The sequence below is a fragment of the Sorex fumeus genome, unplaced genomic scaffold (assembly GCF_029834395.1).
Source record: "Sorex fumeus unplaced genomic scaffold, SorFum_2.1 ptg000035l, whole genome shotgun sequence".
NCBI classification, from domain to species: domain Eukaryota; kingdom Metazoa; phylum Chordata; class Mammalia; order Eulipotyphla; family Soricidae; genus Sorex; species Sorex fumeus.
The window spans coordinates 11,693,466-11,706,969 of NW_026606092.1; the positions used below are offsets into that span (position 1 = coordinate 11,693,466).

The window sequence follows — 13,504 nt, forward strand, 5'->3', positions numbered from 1 at the left end:
AGTTATCCAAAGTGGAAGGGAAAGGATGTGAACAAGTGGGAAAAACATTACTTGTACAGTTCTTTATATTAAAAGGGCCCTTTTGAGTCAAAAGGGATGGGAGAGGAGGAAGAAAGTAGAGAATGAAAAGAGATTCATTTTGACAACTATTCTGCAAGGATATTCAAGGATATTCAGCCGAAGACCTCCAGGACCAGCCACCACCATGCTGAGACCACTCTCCGCACACCTGAAGGTACTGGCAGAGGGACATATCCACGCGGGTTCCGGGGCCGAGATCTCCCAGCCTACTCGGATTGGAGTTGAGCATCCTCCACCCAGATCCTCCAAATTTCAGTAGGCGGGGGTCACACCCACCACCTGGCCCCCTGGCGCCGTGTAATCCCATCAACGGCCAAGACTCAGAGACTATAAAATCCAGCTCCCGGACGAGAACAGTGCAGTTTGCCCCCGCGCCTGGCTGTTCCTCGCCGGGGCCCGTTGGAGGGGAGCGGGTTGAGCTTTCCTCCCCGCCCTGACCAGGGCTCCGGCAGCCGAAGACCTCCAGGACCAGCCACCACCATGCTGAGACCACTCTCTGCACACCTGAAGGTACTGGCAGAGGGACATATCCACGCGGGTTCCGGGGCCGAGATCTCCCAGCCTACTCGGATTGGAGTCGAGCATCCTCCACCCAGATCCTCCAAATTCCAGTAGGCGGGGGTCACACCCACCACCTGGCTCCCTGGTGCCGTGTAATCCCATCAACGGCCAAGACTCAGAGACTATAAAATCCAGCTTCCATAACCGCGCGGCCGCATTCGCGGCTGCATGACATCTTATCAGGACATCTTTTATGACATCTTATCATCTCATTCCTACTTTGGACAAACTTGCAGGCTATTGAATTTAGCCTGCCCACAGGGCAGAGTCTGGCAAACTCCCCGTGGCGTACCAAATATGCCAAATACCAGTAACAATGATGGGTCTCATTCTCCTAAAGAGCCTTGAATATAGTCTCAGGGTTAGGATGAAAGAGACGTTACTGGGGCCTGCTCGAGGCAATCGACGAATAACAGGATAATGAAATGAAATGAATTAAAGTTCTGCAAGGAATACCTCATTTATTGAATTTAAATTTTGTATATATATGTACAAACACAAGTCAATTTCAACACTTCAGTTAAAGCAAAGAAGCATTTGTTATTTCTAACAAAAAATTTGATAGTGGGTCTGAGTGATAGTACAGTGGTTAGGGTGCTTGCCTTGTATGTGGTTATCCCAGATTAGATCTCCAGCATTCCATATACCTGGAGCCTGCCAGGAGTGATCCCTGAGTACAGAACCAAGAGTAAGCCCTGATAAAACGGAACGGGGAACAGGTGTCCTCCGGCCATCTCCCGTTTCCAGTAACTAAGCAGTCATGCCCATAAGCCATCTCTGGCTGATGCCAGATAATTCCGTCATTGGCCACAACCCAGAGTTGCACTGTCCTTATCTCCCAGAAGGCAGCACAACATGACACATGCCATAGGCATGCCACCAGAACCAGAGCCAGGCTGTTCCATCCAGGGCACCCCAGATGGGGTGCGTGAAGCCCTTCCTTGGTGAGGCCTGAACCCCAACGCCAGCCCCAGCAGCCGAAAACCTCCAGAACTCAACCTCTGCCAGACTCATGGCTGCTCTCCACATGCTCAGGCCGAGCCTCACCCACATGTCCTGGACCTCTCATGCCTCACATCACCCATATCCAAGAGTCCTCCCGGTGTTCATCCATTTGCTCGAGCAGGCCCAGTAACGTCTCCATTGTGAAACTTCTTGTTACTGTGTATGGCATATTGAATACTCTCAGTAGCTTGTACTACACCACATTTGATAGGTTTAAAGTAGGAGGAAACCAATCTTAGAGAGAAAATTTTTTTACAGATATCTCCTCTCTCTCTCTCTCTCTCTCTCTCTCTATATATATATATATATATATGAGCACATAAGGCTCAACTTTTAACAACATGTTAGTGATCTCTAGAAGGGCTTAATGACCCTTGGGTGTAATACAACAATCTTCACACTGTTTCCTCTAAGGAAACTTTTCTGGAGCATTTTCAGTGGTTTTTCATAACAAACAATACAAAATAAATTATTTCAGTTCTCCTTTGGGGCAGGGGTTGGAGTTTGGGATGGGAACATCTGAAATATAGTGATGGGAAGGTGTAATGGTTGTGGGATTGGTGTTTGAATATTAAATATAATCAAATATTGTGAACTACTTTATAAGAGGAAAAAAAAAGAAAAAAAAAGAGTAAGCCCTGAGCACCACTGGGTGTGGCCTCAAAACAAAACAAAGTGAAACAAAAATATAGTAAAATGTTAAGACTTTTAGAAACTTCATTAAGACATTTACTCACTAGCAGTTTACAAATGAACACACTGTACATATATATAATCCCCATTTATTCTGGATAAACATTTTTGCTATACAAAATTTTCTAACAAAAGATTTTGAATGGCTTGGAAAAACAGCATTTTAAATAGTTTATCTTTCTAAAATTTAGGTGACTTTTGAAATAGGCAATTAGAGAACAACTGTTATAAAAACAAAAAAAGCATAACTGAAAAACATTTAAACAGGAAAATTAGGAAACTACATAAAATTTTGTCTACACACCATCAGAAATTTTCTTTAAAGTTTAAAAAATAGTTCAAGCATTTCTAAATATAAAAATTTCAAGTTTATATTTATTGGAAGACAAAAATAACATAAGTTCTGTTACAGTAACCATATACATCAAGATAAATATTTGGAACCATGGAAACAAATAGTGAAGTTTCAAATTTCACAAAATTTTAATGGTTAAATAATTTGCCCAATGCAGCCATTTTTTTTTGTTAAAAATAAGTTCACTTAATTTTTATTTATTACAATGTGTTTTTTAAAAAACACCAAAATACAATGGTATTAGGTCTGCAAAACAATCATGTTTATCTAGATTTAACTGTAGGAATATAAAACTCAATGTAGTAGGAAAATATGTAAAAACATGGAACTATGTCCCATTAATATATATAAATGCACCTTCTGTTGATTATATGAATATCAAAAACTAAACATTCTGACCAGAAAAGTAGTTTCTATAAAATGTAGCAGGCATTGTTTGTTTTTTGAATACAATGAATAAATAAGAAATATTTCTATCTCACTTAAGTGTAATGGCATTTATTAGCAAAAAATGTAGCATACACAATGGAAAGTCGGCATTGTCCTGTATTCATGTTTTCAAGTTTGATTTTCATTAAAATATTTTTTACAACATATCTAGACAAACACAAGTAAAAAAGATGAGGTAAACATTTTACACTTTTCAGATTCCTTGAAATTTAACGTTCAGATCTTTCCAATGCTTCGGTTTAGAACAATGCTTATATAAAACCCTCAATAACGATGACATGACATATATAATACCAGCCAATGAACTGCAGGATTTTCTGATCTTCGAGTAGGCAGTGATATTCTTCTCTACTGTTAGGAAGTGATCATGACTTTGCTTCAGTGTGGATTTACATGAGACACCATGCTACAGTAAGAGCAGCAACAATACCATTCAATATTGCCATGCTATAGCCCATGTGGAAAGAATGTCCAGTCAGTTTCCTGAAGGTGTGGAAATAAAATAAGAAAATGTAACTTGTAATGCAATAACAACACCATCAGTTTTCATCACAATGCTTGAAACCTTAGATATACACTTCCAAATATTTTACACATCAATATGTAAGTTTTAAAAAGGAATATTGGTTGCCTACAGAATTAGGAACAGAGAGTTTATGTCAAAAATTCTGTTAGTTATCAAATACATTCTCAGTTTTACTACTACAGTAAAACTCTAGTAGTTTAATCCTATACTTTTAATTATATATGTAACATGTAACATAAAACTCATTATTTTTATGTTATTTTTTAAATGATCACAGTAAAACTAGTTAACATCCTTTGCCATAATTACAATCTGTTTTCCATTATAAAGAATTATAAAAATTTACTCTTGGCAACTCTCAAATATACCAGCCAGTCTATTTAACTATAGTCACCACGCTGCACAATTCATTCCCATGACATTTGTTTTATAGCCAAAGTTTGTAACTTCTGAAAAAAAATACTGTTTTTCTGCTTTTCATGGGCTTTTTTAAAGTTAAAGACTACACATATAAGAAACAAAATATGGTATTTGCCTTTCACTGATTTATTTTACAATATCATACTTCAAAGTCCATCATTGTAGATGCAAATGGCAAAACCTTGTTTTTGTTATGGCTAAATAATATTCTAATACACAAATACACACATATATCACATCACAATTTCTTCTTTATATTTGTTCATTATAGATGGATACACAAGTTACATACATACATATCCTAATTACTCTACCAATACACCTCAGTAAATGTGAGTATAGGCAGGTGTTGTCCTGGTGGTTCCCAACATTGCAAGGCCCACAGTAGACTCACACACACACAAACACACACACAAACAGACACACACACACTCACACACACTCTACATACATATGTAGTTACAAAATTTTATTAAATGAAGATTAATAAAGAATATAAAAATGATTAATTTGGTAAACTTACAACATTTGCCATGTGTACAGATTTTTAAAACAAATCTAGAGGCATATTCTACAGTCTGTTATCATTACTCATTTTAGGATTATTTAAAGTAAGACTTTGGAAGCCAGAGTGATAGTACAGTGGGTAGAGCATTTGTCTTGCATGAAGCCATCCCAGATTCAATCCCTGTCATCCCATATGGTCCCCTGAGCACCACCAGGAGTAATTCTTAAATGCAGAGTCAGGAGTAACCCCTGAGCATTGCTGGGTGTGACTCAAAAGCCAAACAAGAGAGAGGTGAGAGAGAGGAAGTGGGAAGTAGGGGTGGGGGAAGAGAGGCAGAGAGTGACAGAGAGAGACAAGAGACAAGAGGCAGAGACGAGAGACAAGAGACAGAGGTGAGAGACAGAGAGACTTAGCAGGCCTTCACTCCCAAAGTTCTAAGATCCTGTGTTGGGCAGAGCCACCCTTCCACTCCCCACCCCCACCCCCACCCCCACCCCCCACCCACTGTGTGAAGTGTGTGTGCCAAGACAAGAGAAATATAATAAATCTCTGTTGCTTCTAAAAAATAATTTAAAAATTAAATCCTGTGTTGTTCATAGTAAGTATTCTGCAAATATGAAAACTTTCAAATAATAATCCTGTCCTAAAGAGTCCTTAAAACTAGAAAATGCAACTTAAGTATAAAGTCATCTGACAGGGGTATGGTGCCGCCATGTAGGTCAACCTACACTCATGGGGCCAGTGCATGAGCAACATGGTGTCTTCAGGCTTCCTGGTACCCTCAAACTGCCGCTGTGACTCTGTCCAGACCCCAACAACTAGAACCAAATTTCCTGAGAAATTAAACAGCCAAAAGTTAGGCATGTGGGAGCCACACCCACAAACCATCTCAGGCTCAGCTGTGCACGTTGGTTTTTTAGCCTTGCTTCAGAGACCCATAAATAAATCTTGAGAGAGATCAAAAGCCACAGTTAATCTCAGATCCATGCAAGGCTGAGCAGACCAGGGTAAATCAGAGGGGGGCAAGTTAGCCTGGTGCCTGCCTAAGCAGAGCCCCCAGCAGCCGCTTGCTCCAATCCAAAACTGCTACCATGCCCCTGGCCAGACTCCATCGCCTCAGGACATGGATGGCGGTCTCACTGAGTATTAACCTGTTGAAAATTTGGGTATGCAGGTCTTGTGACTGAAATCTCCAGGCTTTCTCGGGGTTGGGATGGGCTACTGCCCTCCAGCTCCCTGTGCTTCTGGAAGCCTCAGCAGTCACATCCACACCCCAAAGCTGCCACCCAGTTAAAAATCTACTCCATCTGAATGCCCCAAACAAGCAAGATGACCTCTTAGCACCTGTATTGCAAACCATAATGCACAAAAACAGAGGGAAGCTGGGGGTGGGGGATGGGGGGTTGGGGGATGGTGGGAGAGAAAAGGGGGGCAATGGTGGTGGGAAACTGTACACTGATGGGAGGGAGGGATGGGTGTTGGATCATACTATGACTGAAACCCAATCATGAACAGTGTTGTAATGGTCTATCTCATGGATATTCAATTAAAAATATTAAAAAATAAAAATAAAGTCATCTGAGAATATGACTGTACTGACTTCAAGGTTTCATGATATCTGGTCAAAACATGCATGAACATTTAGAGTATTTAAAATATGAGGGAAAAGTATAAATCTATAGATTTCAAGTTTAACTGAAGTATCTCATTAAAAATACATATGAGCCCAAAAGGCAGTACACAGGATAGGTGCTTGCATTTGCACTTGGCTGACTCAGGTTCAATCCCTGGCAGCCCATATGGCCCCCTAGTGTGTGAGAAGTGATCCTTGAGTGCAGAGACAGGAGTTACCCCTTGCACTGCCTGGTGTGCCCTCCAAACAAACAAAAATTACATATGAGTTGATAGTGAGTATTTTCATCAGTTGTTCCACTGCCCCAATAGTTCTGTAATAATTATTTACTTTAGGAATAACTATCAGTTAATAAAGTGTTCACTATTTCAATGGAGCTAGCTGATTCATCACTTTACACAACAAGAAATGTTAAACTTTAAGTAATTTCCTCAGGGGCCAGAGATACAGAACAGTGGGTAAGGCATTTGTCTTGTTCCAGAGGACCTAAGAGTCAATATTTGGCACCCCACATGGTTCCCTGAGCCCACCAGAGGTGATCTCTGAGTGCAGCACTGGCTGAGTGTGCCCAAAGAGTCTTCATCTCCTTTACAAAAAAAAAAAAAAAATTCCTCATTAGAAAGAAACTTTTTCTCAGCCTCACATTTCCTTTCCTAGTTATAAAGCCAATTTTGCTGGCCCAGACGCCTCTTCTATATCATAAAAATAGTTTTTCAAGATCTCTTTAACTTTATCTACCAGTGCCAGGTAGAAGAGTGCCTGAGGATATCTGTGTTGGGTTCTATTGTGATTAGACAGTCTTTAATCACTAGGAAGTTAGGATCAACAGAACAAAATCATATTCCTAAGATTTCTGATTTCATAAATCAATTTTTAAGTTTTAAAGAAAAGAACTGACATGATGTTTGGGATAAAGTTTGAAAACCACTGCCATCTACAGTAAGTACTATTTAATTAAAAAGAGCATCCAAATTAAAAAAAATAGAAATGTTAAAAAGAATAGAATGCATGAAATGAAGAATAGGAAGAATGAAATATCAAGATAAGTAACAATTATCCAAGGAAAGATCACTGGCAGTCAGTGGTAAATAACGACCAGACATTCAGTTTGAAAAAGCTCGATTATGAAAAAAGGAAAAAGAAGAGTACTGGGACCCCACCTACTTCATCATCTGAACTGCCTGTATCTTTAATTATTAAGCTAAATGTGAAGACCACAAGGGCAGATATCATTACTTGTATCCCATTTTACTGAAGAGGAAATTAAGGCTCAAAGTCTCTGGCTTGCTCAAATAATATTAGTGCGATATTAAGGAGATAGTGTGGATTTGGAAGCTGCCTCCTTCTGATTTATAAGCTCTTTCTGATATACAAGGCTTTCTCTCATCATTTATAAAGGCAGTTAAAACTAAAAGGGTTCCAAGCCTAAAATTGGCATATACGTCTCTCTCAGGTACTTCCTACCAGCTTTGCTGTATGCACACCTGTGCCTTTTAAGCAGTCCACAGAACACAGCAAATTAGCACAAGCAAAAGCCATAATGAAAGGTGCAAAGCAAAAACCACAAACAATATTGCTTTATGAAAGCAAAAATGCCAAGAGTATTTAAGATGATTTTTGATGGAATTGTTACATCAATTTATACTCAGAACAGTAACAGAGTGTATCTTTAAGGCATGCGTATATTTTTTCCCTTCACTTCGAAAAGCTATAGTGCAGTGCATCAATATATTTATTAGTGACAGCACAGCGAATGATGGTCCAAACAGTCCCAAGATAATGAAATGTCACGATACATCAATATCAAAGCCAAGTTCTGCATCTATCTCTTTTGTCCATAGTCTTTCTTTCCTGTAATTAGCCATCTGACATCTGTCTCATTAGTTCATGGCAATAAAGAACCTGATTTGACAAAAAGACAGCACTCCAAAATCTGTTAAAGAGTTGTACAGTCAATTTATTGTATTCAATGTGGAATCTAGTGTGCCTGGAATGGAAACTTCTCATTAAAATACCCAATCATTCACTTTTCTTGACTTCTAAGGCAGTAGTATAAGATACTGCCCACATTGAGAATCCATAATCTCGGATTAGAGGGATAGCACAGTGGGTGAACCAGGTTCGATCCCCAGAATGCCATCTGGTCCTTTTGAGACACTCCAGAATGCCATGTGGTCCTTCTGAGACACTCCAGAAGTGATCCAAGTGCACAGTAAGCCCAGAACTCCAGGGTGAAGTTTTGTATTACTATTACTACTCTTAATCCCCAAGAATTAACGTTCTCGATGTCAAGAATAAGTTACAGAGTCCTTAAATAACAAGATAAACAGTGCTGAACAGAAAATAAGTACTAGTATGCCAATCCTAAATTCTTAACTTTTCAGGAAATTTATGTTACATATAATACTGTTTACTTCTTCCTACAACAATAAAAAGTAGTACATATAAACACACAAATGTCTTTGGAAATTTAAATATTTCAGCACTTGATACATGCAACATCCAGAACACTTTACATGCAAGACAGTATCAGATCATGTGCTTTTAATTTGTAAAGTTACTGAAACTTACTAAAAAAGAAAATAATTTCCATTTCTCACTTCTAATTCACTTTGCAGATTCCAAATAGCATTGTAAGGCAATACAATTAGAGACCAATAATGAAACAAGGCTATGCTGAAATTAAAATGAAATTAAAATAGAAAATATGTATGTTTTAAATACAGTGCTTTGATATTTATCAAATACCATTTGTGACTAGAAAACTGCACAGATAAGAAGGTGGTATGTGATCAGTATTCCCCAAAGGGCCAGAGAGTCATTTCTTATATACCTAGAATATGCCTTTGCCAACTAAGCATCATATTAGTTCAAGATCAGCTTCTTTTTGCCATCTCTAAAGACTGGGTAATGGGAGGGAGTAAAGTGGGAAATATGTTTCTTTGTACACTGCCAATGCAGGTTTGATCTCAGGTACTGCATACAGTTACCTGAGCCCCATCAAAACAACAACAACAACAACAAGAATCTGGCTAATATTAGGTTAAAAGCAGTGAAGACGCTAGACTCTAGGGACTAGAGGCTAAGGCAAACTCTATACTTCTGTTAAAAGAAGAAGCAATCAGTGCTGGGCCCTTTTTCTTTTATCACCCGAAAGGATGAGTATTCTTAGAAGCATCTTGCAGTATGAAAGGTACAAGAAACCCAAACCTGAGGCATCACTCATGCATAGCAGGCACTCAATAACCAAGCTACACACCAGGCTCAAGACATGCTATTTCTGTTTTTCAATAGGACAAAAATGATTTAAAATCAGTTTCTCAACATGTAATTCAAGTTTTAGATTACTGAAATAATGATTCAATAATCCAATTCACCAGAAATTTTTATGACCTTAAATTTACTTTTATTTACCTTAAATAAACGGTACTTTATTTCTATAACAAGGCTAGTCCACTTATACAAGCACTGATTTGTCCTCACTGGAAACAGGTCTCTCTGGTACATACAGTGTAAAATAGTCCTAAGCCTACAAAGACAATGCCTTGGCTTGAAGGTCATAGGAGTTAAGTCATAAACCTGAACTTTGATCCAAATAATAAACACTTATTCCAAGTTAACACAATTTATAGAGTACCTATTTCAGTAGGGCGTTCGCCTTACAAGCGGCCAACATGGCCGACCCGAGTTCGATTCCTCCGCCCCTCTCGGAGAGCCCGGCAAGCTACCGAGAGTATCCGATATGCCAGACACAGTAACAACAAAGTCTCCAATGGAGACGTTACTGGGCCCGCTCGAGCAAATCGACGATCAACGGGAGGGCCTTTACCTTTACGTAACTTTTAAAAAGAGCACTGGCCTCTGACTTTTGACTTCTTTCACAATTTTTCTTATCAAGTTACTAAATATTGACTGCTAATTAAAAATAGCCTTCTACACTGCACTTTTAGCTAGATGCATAATTTACATTATTTATCCACTAAGTCTATTTCTAGACTAGAAAGTAACATTTCCTTCCTAAATGGGTTCTATTATAATCAAGTGGTTTATTTTTAGCATGTTAAGGAACAACAAATTGAGTAATAACACAAATCCACCACTAGAGGGAGCTTGTGCACAAGAAACAGTAACAGCGCAAACGCTGGTCAAAGGAATCAAGACATCAAGAAAAGATTTTGATTGCATTTGACAATATTATGTGGGCAAAAACTGCTAAAAGCCAAGAGCTCAAACAGCCTGTTAACAACAACAATATATTATCATATAAACTACAAAAATTTCTCCTTTTGGTTCATTTCATAAATGCAAGGGTTAGCGCAGGCAGCATGGGAAACAAAAACAAAAAAAGATAGCGTCGGGTGCTAGCTGTTACTGTTTGGCTTTGTGCAGGTAAGAGTTCTAGAATTCAGTTTCTTCCTTTATTAAAGAAAAAACGAGTAGGAAGTCTATACACACCTAAGATGACTAAATTCTCTCATCATCTTTAATAGTAAACATTAACAATCCTAAAATATTATTAGAATGTTAGAATATTAGTTTAAAAGATGTATTTGTTTAGAAAAGTGAAATTTTAGGGCACATCGCACATATCTTGGGGGAACTTAAATATAAGTTCTGGTACTGCCACCAGTCCTGCTTAGAGAGAGTTCCAAGATTCTTTGAGGTCCGGGCTCTCTCAAAAGCACCATCTCCAAAATACACAGTGATGAACATACTTAAGAATGTTAGCTCCTAGGAACTATATTTAAAGCAGATAATTATGAACTGAAAAAAACTGATTATGTAAACTAAAGATTCAGAAGAAGGTGCTGAGCTGGTAAGGCAAACAAATGTAATGTTGCCTCTGTATCCTGTTCTTTAATACTGAACAGGTTTTCAGAAACTAAAAATTTTTCCAAGTATTACTTACTCAACTCTTCAAAGAAAGTACGTGCTTTCACAGGGAAGTTTGTATATGTAACACTGCAGTTAGCACGGTAGCACTGTACTCCAGTTGTTCATCGGATTTGCTCCACTGGGCACCAGTAAGGTCTCACAACAAATTGTGACACTTGTTGTTGCTGTTTTTGGCATATCGAATACATCATGGGTAGCTTGCCAGGCTTTGCTGTGCGGGCAAGATACTCTTGGTAGCTTGCCGGGGCTCTCCAAGAGGGGCAGAAGAATCGAACCCAGGTCGGCTGCATGGAAGACAAACACCCAATCCGCTGTGCTATCGCTCCAGCCCGGTAAATACACTGCGGTATATCTTTATTTGTTTATTTATTGCAGTATATCTTTAAAATCAGCAATATTTGTAAAGGTCAGCATGACAACCATTCTCTAAAAAAATTTCTTCTGGGCACTGGAGAGAATTTTTATGCATCCTTTCAAAAAATAAATTCCTCTTGGAGACTAGGCCTATACAGCAGACAAGGACACTTTGCTTTGCACACGGCTGATCCGGGTTCTACCCCAATTACTCTGAAACCCAGCTATTCCATCTGCCCCCCTGAGTTCCATGAGGAGTGATTTCCTAAGCAGAGCCAGGAGTTAGCTCTGAGTGCTGCTGGGTGTGACCCCCAAATCTGCAACAACAACAACAACAACAACAACAACAAAACCAACTCAAGCCCTCCAAAAACTCCTTTTGGAGGCTGGGGCTGGAGAGCTAGTTCAAGAGGTAAGGCACTGAAGGCACTTAACTTGTCTTAACTTGTCTTCCACCCCAGCACCAATATGGTTCCCAGAAGGACTATCACCAGGAGGAAGTCCTGAGCACAGCTGGGTATGACCTCTCCAAAACCAAAAACCAAAAACAAAAACCCCAAAGGAACAGCAACAACAAAAGTTCCCCGTGTGACTGAAATTGAGGGGCAGGTCCAAGATGAAAGAGAAAGAAACAGTTCTGAGTGTTCCCGTGACATCAACACAGAACTACATGTAAAAACTGAATGGAGTATACATGGGTCAAGGGGTACTGCTGTGAAAATTCATTAGAGACACCAGTCATCACGGCACCAAGAATCAATTCAATGGCAGTGGACAAGTGCAGAGGTAAGGCCTGCTTCCCCTGGGTGAGGAGAGAGAGCGGAGACTGAAAGAGAAGAGGGATCAGCAAATCCAGAAACTGGAAATACCAATCCAGGGCAGGGAGGTGCTGAAAGCAAAGGGTTTAAAGAACATCAATCCCACCACACGCTTACTAAGTTTTTAGGTATTGGCCTCCACAAAACTCAGGGCTGGTGGAGTCCAATCCAAATCACTGCTGCAGCCACTTAAACAGAAGAGAGCCACGCCTGGCAGGGCTGTCTGAGCAGATGTGACCCGGACCGAACCCCACCTGACAGGTCTGCCCCGAGTGCTTAGCTTGTCAAAGATTTCAGTTTTTGACTGAAAATCAGGACAGTCTTGAGACTTGTTAAACCCAACAAAAGGTGTGAGGACACCTGGTCTTGACTGGAAGAAGAGATTCCAGGTGTGGGCACCACCCAGTGGGGCAGCAGAGCCCAGGAACCACCCGCTGAGGCTGGTTCACATTCTGGGCCTGCCCCAGCAGGCTCCCTCCCCGCTCCACCTTGCAGGCAACTCAGAAACAAAGGAAGCTGGGCAAAAACCTGCACGCAAAACTCCATCTCTCAGCCAAAGGCCAACATGCACTAAAGGATTCCAAAAGGTTTGGCTTTGTGCCTGTACTCACCCTGTCAGAAAGAGGCTGGGGGGCTGCAGAGATGGTACAGTAGGTAAGGCCTGCACAGTCAACCTAGGCTCTATCCTGAGCCCTGCCAGGAGTAAGCCTGAGCACTAATGGGTGTAGACTCCCCCACCCCCGCCCGCAAAAAGAAACTGAGAACTGACTGACACACAGTTTGCAGCTAGGAAGCTCTTCCGCAGAGGGAGCTGGGATGTGCCATCCCAGCAAGCAGCAGACATCCCAGGGGTGAGCCCCACCCTAGCCTGCAGTACAGAACAGCTGCCACCAGACTGATGGTCTTGGCAAACGTAAAAGTCCCTCCTTGTAGCTATAAAGATCAACTTGCTGAATAGCTATGATTGGGTTCATCTGACCACTATCTCTAGTCACCTATCTAAGTGTCTGAGTCCTTCGGACTGCATTAGCACAATGGCAAGAGACTAAAAACTACAACTCTGGGCCAGAATTCAGGTCAAGACCCTGGTACTACAGCAGGCACAGGGTACTGGTGTTGCCATCTCATGCTGCCATCCAAGACCACACCAATCAGAGCCAGAGGGGACTGTTTGACCTTGCAAGCATTTAAGAAATCCTAACCA

General features: G+C 40.4%; 1 protein-coding gene across 1 annotated transcript in view; it reads right to left on the bottom strand.

Annotated features, from left to right (window-relative positions):
- Positions 1-2,799: 2,799 nt before the first annotated feature.
- The window catches only part of ARL6IP6 (ADP ribosylation factor like GTPase 6 interacting protein 6), a 35,061-nt gene continuing 24,356 nt past the window's right edge, over positions 2,800-13,504 (bottom strand). Inside the window, exon 4 of the mRNA XM_056117680.1 lies at positions 2,800-3,628. Coding sequence (XP_055973655.1) covers positions 3,535-3,628 — 94 coding nt within the window. The 3' untranslated portion in view covers positions 2,800-3,534. The remainder of the gene's footprint in view (positions 3,629-13,504) is intronic.